General features: G+C 50.2%; 3 protein-coding genes and 1 non-coding gene across 7 annotated transcripts; 1 reads left to right on the forward strand and 3 right to left on the reverse strand.

The window, feature by feature from the left end:
• Positions 1-513: 513 nt before the first annotated feature.
• Positions 514-3,446, reverse strand: FOIG_06297 (myosin-crossreactive antigen). The gene is made up of 2 exons (XM_031205341.1): positions 1,867-3,446; positions 514-1,822 (listed from the first exon to the last, which is right to left on the reverse strand). Exons 1-2 carry the CDS (start codon positions 2,663-2,665, stop codon positions 912-914), a joined length of 1,710 nt encoding a protein of 569 aa, XP_031065590.1. The 5' UTR covers positions 2,666-3,446; the 3' UTR covers positions 514-911.
• Positions 3,447-5,943: 2,497 nt separating this feature from the next.
• FOIG_06298 (3-hydroxy-3-methylglutaryl-coenzyme A reductase) lies at positions 5,944-11,452 on the forward strand. Of its 3 annotated transcripts, XM_031205342.1 has the most exons (3): positions 5,944-6,483; positions 6,641-9,868; positions 9,916-11,452. In XM_031205342.1, exons 2-3 carry the CDS (start codon positions 6,708-6,710, stop codon positions 10,304-10,306), a joined length of 3,552 nt encoding a protein of 1,183 aa, XP_031065591.1. In that variant the 5' UTR covers positions 5,944-6,483; positions 6,641-6,707; the 3' UTR covers positions 10,307-11,452. The 3 variants fall into 3 exon arrangements, with proteins under 3 accessions (XP_031065591.1, XP_031065593.1, XP_031065592.1); XM_031205344.1 differs by having other exon boundaries at positions 6,641-11,452; XM_031205343.1 differs by lacking the exon at positions 5,944-6,483 and having other exon boundaries at positions 6,542-9,868.
• On the reverse strand, positions 9,846-12,083 carry FOIG_06299 (uncharacterized protein). 2 transcript variants are annotated; one of them, XM_031205346.1, is made up of 3 exons: positions 11,482-11,611; positions 10,841-11,191; positions 10,537-10,749 (listed from the first exon to the last, which is right to left on the reverse strand). In XM_031205346.1, exons 1-3 carry the CDS (start codon positions 11,548-11,550, stop codon positions 10,603-10,605), a joined length of 567 nt encoding a protein of 188 aa, XP_031065595.1. In that variant the 5' UTR covers positions 11,551-11,611; the 3' UTR covers positions 10,537-10,602. The 2 variants fall into 2 exon arrangements, with proteins under 2 accessions (XP_031065594.1, XP_031065595.1); XM_031205345.1 differs by having other exon boundaries at positions 9,846-11,191; positions 11,482-12,083.
• FOIG_06300 lies at positions 11,824-11,906 on the reverse strand. The gene has a single exon. It is a non-coding gene; the product is annotated as a tRNA-Lys (tRNA).
• Positions 12,084-12,232: the final 149 nt, after the last annotated feature.

The raw sequence follows: 12,232 nt of genomic DNA on the forward strand, positions 1-12,232 counted from the left end.
GTGAAGTGTTATGTTTGTTTGTGGATGAGGAAGATGTGAACGTTGAAGTGAGAAGGCGGAAGAAGGTGGGGGAGGAGAAAAAGAAGAAGAGGGGAAGAAGAAGGCTAGCCCAGTCCGTTGTCGGGGGAATTACAAGAAGGTGCGGATGGGCCAGGGTAAGGCAGCCTCAGGCTTACCATTGACTTGAGGTAGGAGCTCAGGCGTGCCCCCTGGAGGGACCCCGAGAGGGAACTCGCCCGGTCGCGGCAGTGTCGATGAGGCACTGGGCTCAAAACAACTAGAATGCAAGGGGATCGGCGCATTTTCGGATCTGGAGTGCTTGATATAGGGATATGGATGTTAAAAAAGTGATAAAATATATCTTGAGTGTATATAAAAGGGGGATATGTTGGAGGATCGAGGTTTGACCATGCTGCTGGATATTATCTACACGAGATGTCCCCCTAACTAGCACAGACAACACACAATAATAGATCTATTGCCTAGAGGCCTTCAATATACAAACAGCATTGATACCCATTCATTCTTATTCACGCTGTATAACTAAGGTACCTATCTATTGTTGCAGAAAGCCTCATAGAGATTGCCAAACAACCTCGAGCAAGAATCCATTATAATGGGACCTGAATCTGATAAAGAGCACCCTAAACCTATGCTAAATTACCTAAACCTTTTCATTGCTTAGAATCGAGGCCCTAAGGTTTGCCTTTCCTAGCTGCGAATAATGAAGCCGTACTCGCAGCAAACATCTAACATATTTCGGTCACTTGAAGAAGTCAATACATCCATTTCCCTATCAAAAGACCTTTGAGTCCCGTTATACTATACATGTGATCAAGCTAAGCATGTCTCAGCCCTCCCGCAATTTTGTTGCTTTTCCTTACGCCTTTTCCGAATCAGTTACAGTCCCCTCAAGTCATCATCGTCTTCAACGCCATCCCCAACGTCAGGACAGAATGATCCTCACCCATAACCCCCGGAGGTTTCTTATCCAACCCCATCAGTCCATAAACAGCCAACTGCGCCGACCTAACCGAATACTCCATCGTAAACGTCACCTCCCTCTCAATCTCAACAAACTGTCCCATCAAACCCAAGTTCTTGCTTCCATCAGGTATAACCTTTGGTCGATCGCCCTTCTTCCGTGTCAAGAATGGACTTCCGATTAACGGCATCAGGCAGGGAATTGTGATGGATCGCTCGAGGGTTGGTTGCAGGGGAAAGGCCATGAGGTGAAGAAGCTCGGTGAGGATTTCGGCGCCTGTGCATTCGAGCATGGGTTTTCTAACATAGCGGCCCTGTTGGTCTGGGAAGAGGCCGTAGCCCCAGAATACGAAGACATCGTCCGGTTGATCCCTTACGTATGGTTGTTGAGGAATGGTGAGGGAGAGCATCCAGGGACAGTCGCGGAAGGTTATTAATGGTACAGCTCCTGTTAGTGTGCCGGTCCAGGTACGTAAGTACTCGAAGAATGCTGGGTCGCGAAGCGTGACGGTGAAGGAGAGCCATGTTGACTTTGAAGGTCGATCGAAGAATGCTTCTGGGTTACCAAATGTCTTTGGGCGGTCGAGCGCAAGTCTATCCCAGAAGGTCCACGAGGGGTCGAGTTCGTGCGGTGCTGAATCGCGAAGCTCCATCGTCGGCGGCGGTTGGTCATTTGTGCCGTAACCCATTCCAGATGTGAGAGAGCCGAGTGTGAGAAGGACAAGGTCATCTGGCCCCGTTGTTATCAAGACATGCTTGTTATCTTGGTATGTTTTCAGCGCAGACACTCTGAAGTCGGATCCGATGTCCTCAATCTCCAGACCGCTAACTTGAATGCCTACACAGGTCAGCTTTATCCCTTCGAACGAAACCCGAACTTACCGTGCCGAAACTCAACATCCATCGCCTTCAGATGCTGCGTCAATGGCTTAATAATTGCCTCAAAGTCCTCCTCAGGAGCCTGTTCCACGCCAGATAGTGTCCCCATGTTGGGAAACTCATGCAACATCCTATGCAAGCACCGCCTGAACTCAACAGCACTACACCAGGGATGGAACCGATTGAGCGATGACCATAAGTCCCAAAAGTTCGTCTCGAAGAAGTCCGGTTCGAACAGAGTCTGGATCTCAAGGCCCTCCAGCTCCTCCTCCGTCTCGAGAACAACTCTCATCAAGTCACATTGGTTCTTGACACTCAAACCCATTGTGCTCACATCAACCGCTTCAGGCTTCTCATTTCCATGGTCATCAATGACCTGCCTCACCAACCTCGTTCCTGAAGCGCCCAATTTTCTCCTTGCTTGGTTGAATCGGTGTAATTTGGCGGCCAGTGTCTCGCCCTCAAAGTCCGACGGTACCTTCTCCAACATCCCATACAAACAATGATAAGTGAGACTCATCTTGCGAATCGCAGATACTCGATACCCTGTGTCCCATGATGGCTTCGAAAACGTTGCCATTGATCCACCAGCTTTCGCCGATGCCTCGAGAATGTGGATATGATCACCCGGGACCTTCGCATCTTCGATCAGAAAGACCGCGGCGGCAAGAGATGCAATACCGCCGCCGACAAGCCACACATGAGGACCCTTCGCATCGGCGTCATTAGTGCTCTCCGGGCTGTTGCTGAGGCTAATAACCCCGTTGTTCTCATCGGGCGAATTTTCGTGTTTGTCATCCATCCTCAATTCCGCAGTTGCAAAATGTCGTTCGATTTGGCTTATTCTAGACCAGGGATTGTCGTGATCGCTGCAAGCGAGGAAGGATCCTTGCGAAGAAAGACACACATGTAATTGGTAAGAATCCTTTTGCTTTTTTATCTTTCGACAAGTCTAGCTTTTACTAGCTTCTTTAGAGAGGGAAAAGAACAAAATCGATCGAGTTTATCTGGGGAAGAAGGGAGATCACGAGAGAATGGCGAAATTTTTATGACTGGGCTGGGCGTCATTCAGCACGAACCCTTTCACGGCCCGGCCCATCCATTACAAGAGACACATATATGATGACTTATCACGTACATTGGCGCCTCTCTTTCTAGATCTTGTTTGAGACTTTTTTTCTCAGCCTCAGGTTGTGGACAAATGAAATGCTGGTGTTATGAAATATGGGAGCATCGTACGATGTCTGGTTGGCGTGATACCGGGTGGACCGGGCAGCCATCGGAAGCGGACCGCTGATTGTGACGGAGGATGAAGGATTGACCTCCGGAAGACGCCGGCCCTTCAAGAATTGATGTATTGTGTCATCAACAGCCTGTATATGCGGTGAGCTATTGTCTATGATATTTTGAGATATCCCATACATCAATTGATGGACTGTGACATTTATTGTCATGGTTCTGTTGACGTCTCAACAGTTACGCAAAGATCATATCATGAAAACTCAATGGCCAATGCACCCTTGGGTCTCGGCCTCCGTAGGCCGTTGAGCTGCCCCTCAGGGAGTAAGAAAGCTTAGGACCTCTGTATCCTAAGCGACAAAAAGATTTAGGTAAGTTTGGTATAACTTAGTGGGTCTTTAGAGTAGTTGATTTTTGACACCCTCACTGAAAGTCAGAAGTTTTCTTGCTCCTTGAGGCCGCCGTAGCGCAACGGGATTTTAAGTCCAGAAATGGCTGCTATCACTCAGCAGTTGCGTTTTTAAAAACATGCTTATTTTGTAGGTCCTTTTAGGTTCGAAATTTTATAACGGGAGGAGTTAGCTTTGATGCATGATGACAGCAAGAAAGTCTCTGTCACGGCGTCGCTTGGCCTCCGGCTTCAACCATACAAGACGTCTTAGACTCATGGCTCAATTGGCGATCTTCATTGTTCGGACGACGCAAATAAATGCTGGCCGAAAAAAATAACAGGAGAGTATCCATCAATTCAATGATATGACAATCATCTTTCGGACCTCAGGGTCTACGGCCCCGCAAACAACCCTCCGGAGGGTGGACCTTCAACAGCCGGGTCAGGGTTTAACCACAACAATGGTCTCTTCTTTCAGAGACGATTCTTGCATCATAAACAACGTACACAAGTTTGACAATTCTCCGCGAAGCAAAAACGCCGAAGTTTGTACATCATTGTGTCGTGGTTTGCGCAGATCCGGGTAGCATCTGATGCACTGAGCCGTGAGTTACCGGCGTCAATGTCGGATGGTTAATGAGATATTGCAACCTGAAATGTTTCATGCTTGTTCAAGGCAAGCGATGGATTATTTGTTGCAGTGACTTCATGTTAGACGATGATCGACGAGCAACACTCGCTAGGCTACAGATGAGTTTGGTGGGAAGACATGAGCACATCGCTTTGGCCCTCAGACTCTCAAAGTCATGGCCACAAGACGTCTTCACCATCAAGCAAGTTTGCTATGGCAGAGATTGCGTTTCTTTCTCGGCGTAATGATAGCCTCGTAATAATAGTCCGTATGAGTTCCCAGAATTAAGTACGGCTAAAGTCGTTGCGCAGTAAGATTGATCAAAATATGCAGGTTCAGCAGATCAAATGGTTCCCCTCCGCCCCCAAACAAGAGTCCAACATCTCTCGGCATTTGTGAGACCAGAAAATAATGGCGCACCATAGCCGAATGCGGCTCAAAGTCAAAGCTAATAGCCAGTCCCTCTTCAACGTCACCACCACAAGACATCATCCGGATATCCGCTCAAGAGCCTCAAGAACCTCGGCTGAAGACATCGAATCTTATCAATCTAACCTCTAGAGCATCTCAAACTACACTAGAAGCCGAAATCGCAGCTTTGCCACGTCTTAACCCCCACCACAGGTCAACTAGCGCGGAGAATTCTGCTTGTGAAAGCCTCAATGGTGATGGTGGCATGGAGGAACTGATTGATAAGGAGTGGGGCGAAACGCCAAGACAATGAAGAATGTGGAGTTTTTACGTACAAGGGAGGATTCTGCGCGGATGAGACCGGCGATATTTTGCGACGATGTCGTGAGAGCTTCACTTGGGAAACATTGAGTTCGTTAAGAGTACGGTGAGTAGCATGAATTGAATGAAAGATGACTGTGTGAGAGACAATTGCCAATCCACAGCAAATGCTACGTCTTTGTTGGGTCGAGGTGACATGGAGATTTGACAGCAAAGAGGGAAAAAAGCTAGAGCCCAGACATTTTTCGGTTGGCCTCGAAAGTGGATGATCAGGGGTATTCCCTCCACTTCCCTTCCCGCTGCGGCGCGTTTTACGTTTACGATCACGCGTTGTTCAGTTGCCTTCAATTCTTGGTCACTGCGCCTCGATCCAAATCATCAAGAAATCCAAGGAGAGCTGAAAAAGACCACGCGTAATACCAGATCAATACTGAAATTGGCTGTAATTATTCATCATTTAATTGTCGGTGACGACAGTGATGGTGGTTATTTGCGTATTCGGTTTTTACGATTACGAAAGGGAAGCTAGGGGAGATAAGATTAAAAGAGGTGACAAGCATCATGGAAGTGAAAGAGGGTTCCATTTTGGACTGTCAGATCGTGGCATGGTTACAGTCGTTTGGCTCTTTGCATTCATGCGGTATTTGACAAAGAAGAAGTTGTGGTAGCACAGTTGGTGGAAGACACCTCAAGCCCGTGCTGAGAACAATATCTTGAGAAAGCTGTATTCTTCTAGAAGTCAACTGACTTTTTTTGAAGTCAATTACTCGCATTATGATCGCCCTGAAAGGAGTCAAGGTCTTCCCTGTAGCCCACGCGGTCGATACGCCACACCAGTGTCTGCAAGCCACTAACAGCGGCCCTCTCCCAGCGGTGCATACAGACAAGGTACTCATCCGTAAATCTTATGCTCGGCGCGGAATCTTGCAGCTTGTGGTAATGTACCGTGATGACACAAGCTGTCCGATTGGTTTATTACATGCACTTGTAGTCCAATTGGCCACTCAGACTCTGATTTCAAGAAATGGTGATGACATTTTGATCTCTTTTTTCTGGACTCTATTCCGTAATTTCAGTGACAGCGCCGCCATTTTACATTGAGAAAAAAGAGATCAAGGGCCTTCTCCACAACAAGATTAGTTCTCGGCTTTACTGTACCGGTATTAATTGGATGCTCACGTTAGGTCGTTTGTTAAACGTTGAGTCCCCTAACAGAACAGGCGTCCTCCGCCTAGACTGCCTATGATCCTACGACCCTCCGACCGACAGTTTGAATATCCCTCCACTTTCTTCCGGTCTCCATCATTTCCCGCTTCTTGGACCATCCCATCAATCTCAATCTCCCTCCACACCCTCTTGACCCCCTTTTACCTCTTTTTTTCTTCCTTCTCTTTTTTCTATTCCCCCCTCTCCCGTCGTAATCGCTTCCCTTCTCACATCAGAGAGTATTCCTTTCTCTGTTGCCTTGTCGAGTTGGTGGTCGTCGCCTCCTTTGATTCGTCCCTTTTTTTTCTGTGGCTGTCCCCAGCTCAGCTAGGCCTCAACGCCTTGCCCCTCCACCTCCCACCGCGTTTCTGGGTCATCCGCCTTGAATAGTTGGAAGTAATAGAACTGTCACTCAGGGAATGTAAGTAATACATTTTATCTGCCTAAGCCTCACCCATACTCGTCATCTGCTCCGTCGCTGCACCCATTTCTTTGTTGTGGTGTTGCCAATGGCTACTTCAAATACCCGCCTTTTCTCCAGATCTTTTCTTCTTCCCCGGACTTACACCTGCGCTTAGACCAAAATCAATGTGGTAAACGATATCGACGAATAACCCTTCTAATCTTCGAATCGAATCCAACATCATGGCTTCGATTCTTCTGCCGAAGCGCTTCCGCGGCGAGGCGCCCGTCACCGAAAAAACTACACCGTCATGGGCCTCCAAGCGACTTACGCCCATCGCCCAGTTCCTCTCCCGACTCGCGTGCTCTCACCCGATCCATACCGTCGTCGTTGTCGCCGTCCTCGCGAGCACCTCATACGTCGGCCTTCTTCAGGAGAGCCTCTTTAACACCGACGTTGAAAGTGCTACTCTTGGCAAGGCCGATTGGTCTACCCTCGTTGAGGGTAGCAGAGTCCTACGCGCAGGACCTGAGACTGCTTGGAACTGGAAGGCCGTCGAGCAGGACGCCGTTCCCGATGCTGGCTCGGATGCCGACCACCTTGCCCTCCTGACTCTTGTCTTCCCCGACAGCCTCTCCGCCGAATCCTCCAGCACTGCTCCTCGCTCTCACCACGTACCTATCCCTCAGAACCTGTCTATTACGTCTCTTCCCTCTACCGAGAACCCGTTCACCGCCTACTCCCAGGACAGCATTCTCGCCTACGCTCTTCCCTACTCTGAGGGCCCCGAGTTCCTGGCTGCTGCCCAGGAGATTCCCAACGAAGATGCCGTCGAGATTGAGACCAAGCACGGACGCGAGAAGAAAACATGGATCATGAAGGCTGCCAAGGTCAACACCCGCAACAGCGTTGTCCAGTGGGTCAGCAATGCTTGGACTGAGTTCGTCGACCTTCTCAAGAACGCCGAGACTCTCGATATTGTCATCATGCTTCTTGGTTATATCGCTATGCACCTGACCTTTGTTTCCCTCTTCCTCTCTATGCGCAAGATGGGTTCCAAGTTCTGGCTCGGTGTCTGCACTCTGTTCTCCTCTGTCTTTGCCTTCCTCTTTGGTCTTGTGGTCACTACCAAGCTGGGTGTTCCCATCAGCGTCATACTTCTGTCTGAGGGTCTCCCCTTCTTGGTTGTCACCATTGGATTCGAGAAGAACATTGTTCTCACCCGTGCCGTCATGTCCCACGCCATTGAGCATCGACGAATCCAGGCTCAGAACTCCAAGTCTGGCAAGCGATCTCCTGAGCGCTCCATGCAGAACATGATTCAATACGCTGTTCAGGCCGCCATCAAGGAGAAGGGTTTCGAGATCATCCGCGATTACGCTATTGAGATCGTCATTCTCGTCATTGGTGCTGCTTCTGGTGTTCAGGGTGGTCTTCAGCAGTTCTGCTTCTTGGCCGCCTGGACCCTGTTCTTCGACTTCATCCTCCTCTTCACTTTCTACACTGCCATTCTCAGCATCAAGCTTGAAATCAACCGTATCAAGCGCCATGTTGATATGCGTATGGCCCTTGAGGATGATGGTGTCAGCCGCCGTGTTGCCGAGAACGTCGCCAAGGGTGATGATGATTTGAACCGCGTCAAGGGCGACACCTCTCTGTTCGGCCGCAAGAGCAGCAGCATTCCCAAGTTCAAGGTCTTGATGATTCTCGGCTTCATCTTCGTCAACATTGTCAACATCTGCTCGATCCCATTCCGCAACCCCAGCTCTATGTCCACCATCCGAACTTGGGCCAGCAGTCTGGGCGGCGTCATCGCTCCTCTCTCCGTTGACCCCTTCAAGGTTGCCTCCAACGGTCTGGATGCTATCCTCGCTACCGCCAAGGCCAACAACCGACCTACCTTGGTCACTGTCTTGACTCCCATCAAGTACGAGCTCGAGTACCCTTCGATCCACTACGCCCTAGGTTCTGCTGCCAACAGCCCTGCCTACAACGATGCTTTCCACCACCACTTCCAGGGCTACGGTGTCGGCGGCCGCATGGTTGGCGGTATTCTCAAGTCTCTTGAGGATCCCGTTCTGTCCAAGTGGATTGTCATTGCCCTTGCTCTCAGTGTCGCTCTTAACGGCTACCTCTTCAACGTCGCTCGCTGGGGAATCAAGGACCCCAATGTCCCTGAGCACAGCATCGACCGAAACGAGCTCGCCCGTGCGCAGCAGTTCAACGACACCGGCTCCGCTACTCTTCCTCTCGGCGAATACGTTCCTCCCACTCCTATGCGAACCCAGCCCAGCACTCCTGCTATTACCGACGACGAGGCCGAGGGTCTTCACATGACCAAGGCTCGCCCTGCCAACCTGCCCAACCGAAGTAATGAAGAACTCGAGAAGCTCCTGTCCGAGAAGCGCGTCCGCGAGATGACCGACGAGGAAGTTATTTCCCTCTCTATGCGTGGCAAGATTCCTGGTTACGCACTTGAGAAGACCCTCGGTGACTTCACCCGCGCTGTTAAGATCCGACGAAGCATTATCGCCCGTAACAAGGCCACCACCGATGTTACCCACTCGCTCGACCGATCCAAGCTACCTTACGAGAACTATAACTGGGAGCGCGTCTTCGGCGCATGCTGTGAGAACGTCATTGGATACATGCCTCTGCCCGTCGGTGTTGCTGGTCCTCTCGTCATTGATGGACAGAGCTACTTCATCCCTATGGCCACTACTGAGGGTGTCTTGGTTGCCAGTGCCAGTCGAGGTTGCAAGGCCATCAACTCTGGTGGCGGTGCTATCACTGTCCTCACTGCTGATGGTATGACTCGTGGCCCTTGTGTTGCTTTCGAGACTCTTGAGCGCGCTGGTGCTGCCAAGCTCTGGCTTGACTCTGAGGCTGGTCAGGATATGATGAAGAAGGCCTTCAACTCCACTAGTCGCTTTGCCCGTCTCCAGTCCATGAAGACTGCTCTTGCTGGTACCAACCTGTACATTCGATTCAAGACCACCACCGGTGACGCTATGGGTATGAACATGATTTCCAAGGGTGTCGAGCACGCTCTGAGCGTCATGGCCAACGATGGAGGTTTCGACGACATGCAGATCATCTCTGTCTCTGGTAACTACTGTACGGATAAGAAGGCTGCGGCCCTCAACTGGATCGACGGACGTGGTAAGGGTGTTGTTGCTGAGGCCATCATCCCCGGTGAGGTTGTTCGCAGCGTTCTCAAGAGCGATGTCGACTCTCTTGTTGAGCTCAACGTTGCCAAGAACCTGATCGGTTCCGCTATGGCTGGCTCAGTCGGTGGTTTCAACGCCCACGCTGCCAACATTGTCGCTGCTATTTTCCTGGCCACTGGTCAGGACCCTGCTCAGGTTGTTGAGAGCGCCAACTGTATCACCATCATGAAGAAGTAAGTTTGTCCCAGAAATCAAGCCGAACACACGCTAACATTTACAGCCTCAATGGAGCTCTTCAGATCTCCGTCTCTATGCCATCGCTTGAGGTCGGAACTCTTGGTGGTGGTACCATCCTCGAGCCTCAGAGCGCCATGCTCGACATCCTTGGTGTCCGAGGCTCTCACCCCACCAACCCTGGAGACAACGCCCGCCGTCTTGCCCGCATCATCGGCGCAGCCGTTCTCGCAGGCGAGCTTTCTCTCTGCAGTGCCCTGGCCGCGGGTCATCTCGTCCGGGCTCACATGCAGCACAACCGAAGTGCCGCTCCCTCTCGCAGCACCACCCCCGCTCCTCCCATGACACCCGTCTCCTTGGCCATGACCAATGCCCAGGAGCGCTCAGCGTCAACAACATCGATGAGCGCCGCTGCTATTCAGAGGTCAAAGCGATAGACGAATAACTTTGCATTTGAAGGAGTAGAGGCGAGCGGATGATAAAAAGTTAACATAGACGAGAACATGTATGAGTATGATACACTACACACATGGTCTGGGATGGAGTGGATGGTCACACAGCATGGAGTTTTTGCATTGGACATTCTGGAAAGATGAGAGCATCCATACATACATACATATACAGCCGTCGAAAGATGGCAATATTGAAGATGGTAGTTATGTTAAAGTGCCACTTCGCAATTCAATTTTAATCATTTTTTTGTTAAATCATGCATATGCCTTTACTCTCGCCACTACATCTCCATCAATAGACGTGAACTTGATGCCCTTGTCCTCCATGCCTCTCTTGCACTCCTCCCACTTATCAGGCATGACAGGCTTTGTCCCTTCATTAACAATCCAGGTGGTATATCCCTCCTGCAGCGCATCCTCCGCCGTGGCTTTGACGCAAAAGTCAGCTGCCAATCCAACCACAAAAACATCCGTAACACCCTGTTCACTCAACATGCCCGCGAGTCCACTATCACTCACCCTAAACGGATCATAAAACGCACTATACATCTCCACGCGCTCATCCTGGCCCTTTTCAATAACAGCATGAACACGCGAGACATCTAGCTCCGGTACCAGCTCACAGCCCGGCGTGCCTTGGACGCAGTGCGTTGGCCATAAAGTTGTCGTGTAGCTCTGGGAAGGGTCGTCAGGGTGCTGGATTGTTGTGGTTGATGTGTAGGGTGTTGAGGAGGCGTGGTTTGAGGCGAAGGATATGTGGGAGGATGGGTGGAAGTCTTTTGTTGCGAGGATGAGGGGGAAGGGGAGGGTTGTTAGGTGGTTTATTGGGGAGGCGATTGTGCGGCCTGAAGGGACGGCGAGGGAGCCGGACTGGAGATGTTAGCTGGGCTTGAGTGAGATGGGAGGCGAATAGAGGTGGTGATGGATGAGAAGGCGTGGCGTGGTACACTTATACCAACATGATGGTCTCATAGCAAGCGTTGAAAGCCGTGAGATATGACACCCAACAACGTGTGTGTCCAGACTCCGCGCAAGTCATGCTGAGCTTTCAACATCCTCATGTCTTGACATCAAATATTCCTGCAGAATATCCACATGGCTTCACATGAAGCCATGCCCAACTCATTCCCCATGTTTATAGGCGACAGAGGGATACTCACAGGCGGGCAGAAGTCTTCTTGAAAGTCTACTATAATGAGCGCAGGTTTATACGGTTTATCGTTCGCCATGATTTCAATTCTCCAGTTATCGTTCAAGCGTATCACAGGGAGCGAGTGTCTTCAACAAGCGGTGTCTCGCAGATGATGACGATGGAGACGGGAGATGATCAACTGATAAGAGCCACCTTTTCCGATCGGCCCCGCTCTTCCGACGGAGGGGTATCAAGTTCAGATAACCGAGCACCATTCACCATTAAAAAAAACAGGATTTACACTTCTAATTCCAAACTCTACACGGCATAAACATCAAGAAGATGGGCAAAAGAATAGTTTTATAGGAATAGCCCGATGCGGGGGTCGAACCCGCAACCTTGAGATCGCGTACTCGTAAGAGTCTCACGCTCTACCGATTGAGCTAACCGGGCTCAATCTTGTTTGTTGAAGATGGTGCAGGTATCGCGATTCATGTGCGTGAAGAGAACTGGGTAGTGCTCGAGGAGAAATTTTCAGTGTTGGTGGAGGGAATTGGGCCGTGGAGGGGCAGAGGGGTTAATAACTTCAGTGGATTTTCAGGGACACCCTGGCCTTATGGCATGTGGAGATGGATCTACCCTGGATCGCGGATTGAGGCTCTTGGGAGATGGAAACTGAGATTATGGGTTTGGTATGTCTGTGTATAAGTGCTTTGTTTGATGTTATTGTACTTGATTCTGTTATTTTTGCATCTTTTTAATTGCCCGGCTCTCTTCTA

Source organism: Fusarium odoratissimum (genome assembly GCF_000260195.1).
Source record: "Fusarium odoratissimum NRRL 54006 unplaced genomic scaffold supercont1.8, whole genome shotgun sequence".
Classification (NCBI taxonomy): Eukaryota; Fungi; Ascomycota; class Sordariomycetes; order Hypocreales; family Nectriaceae; genus Fusarium; species Fusarium odoratissimum.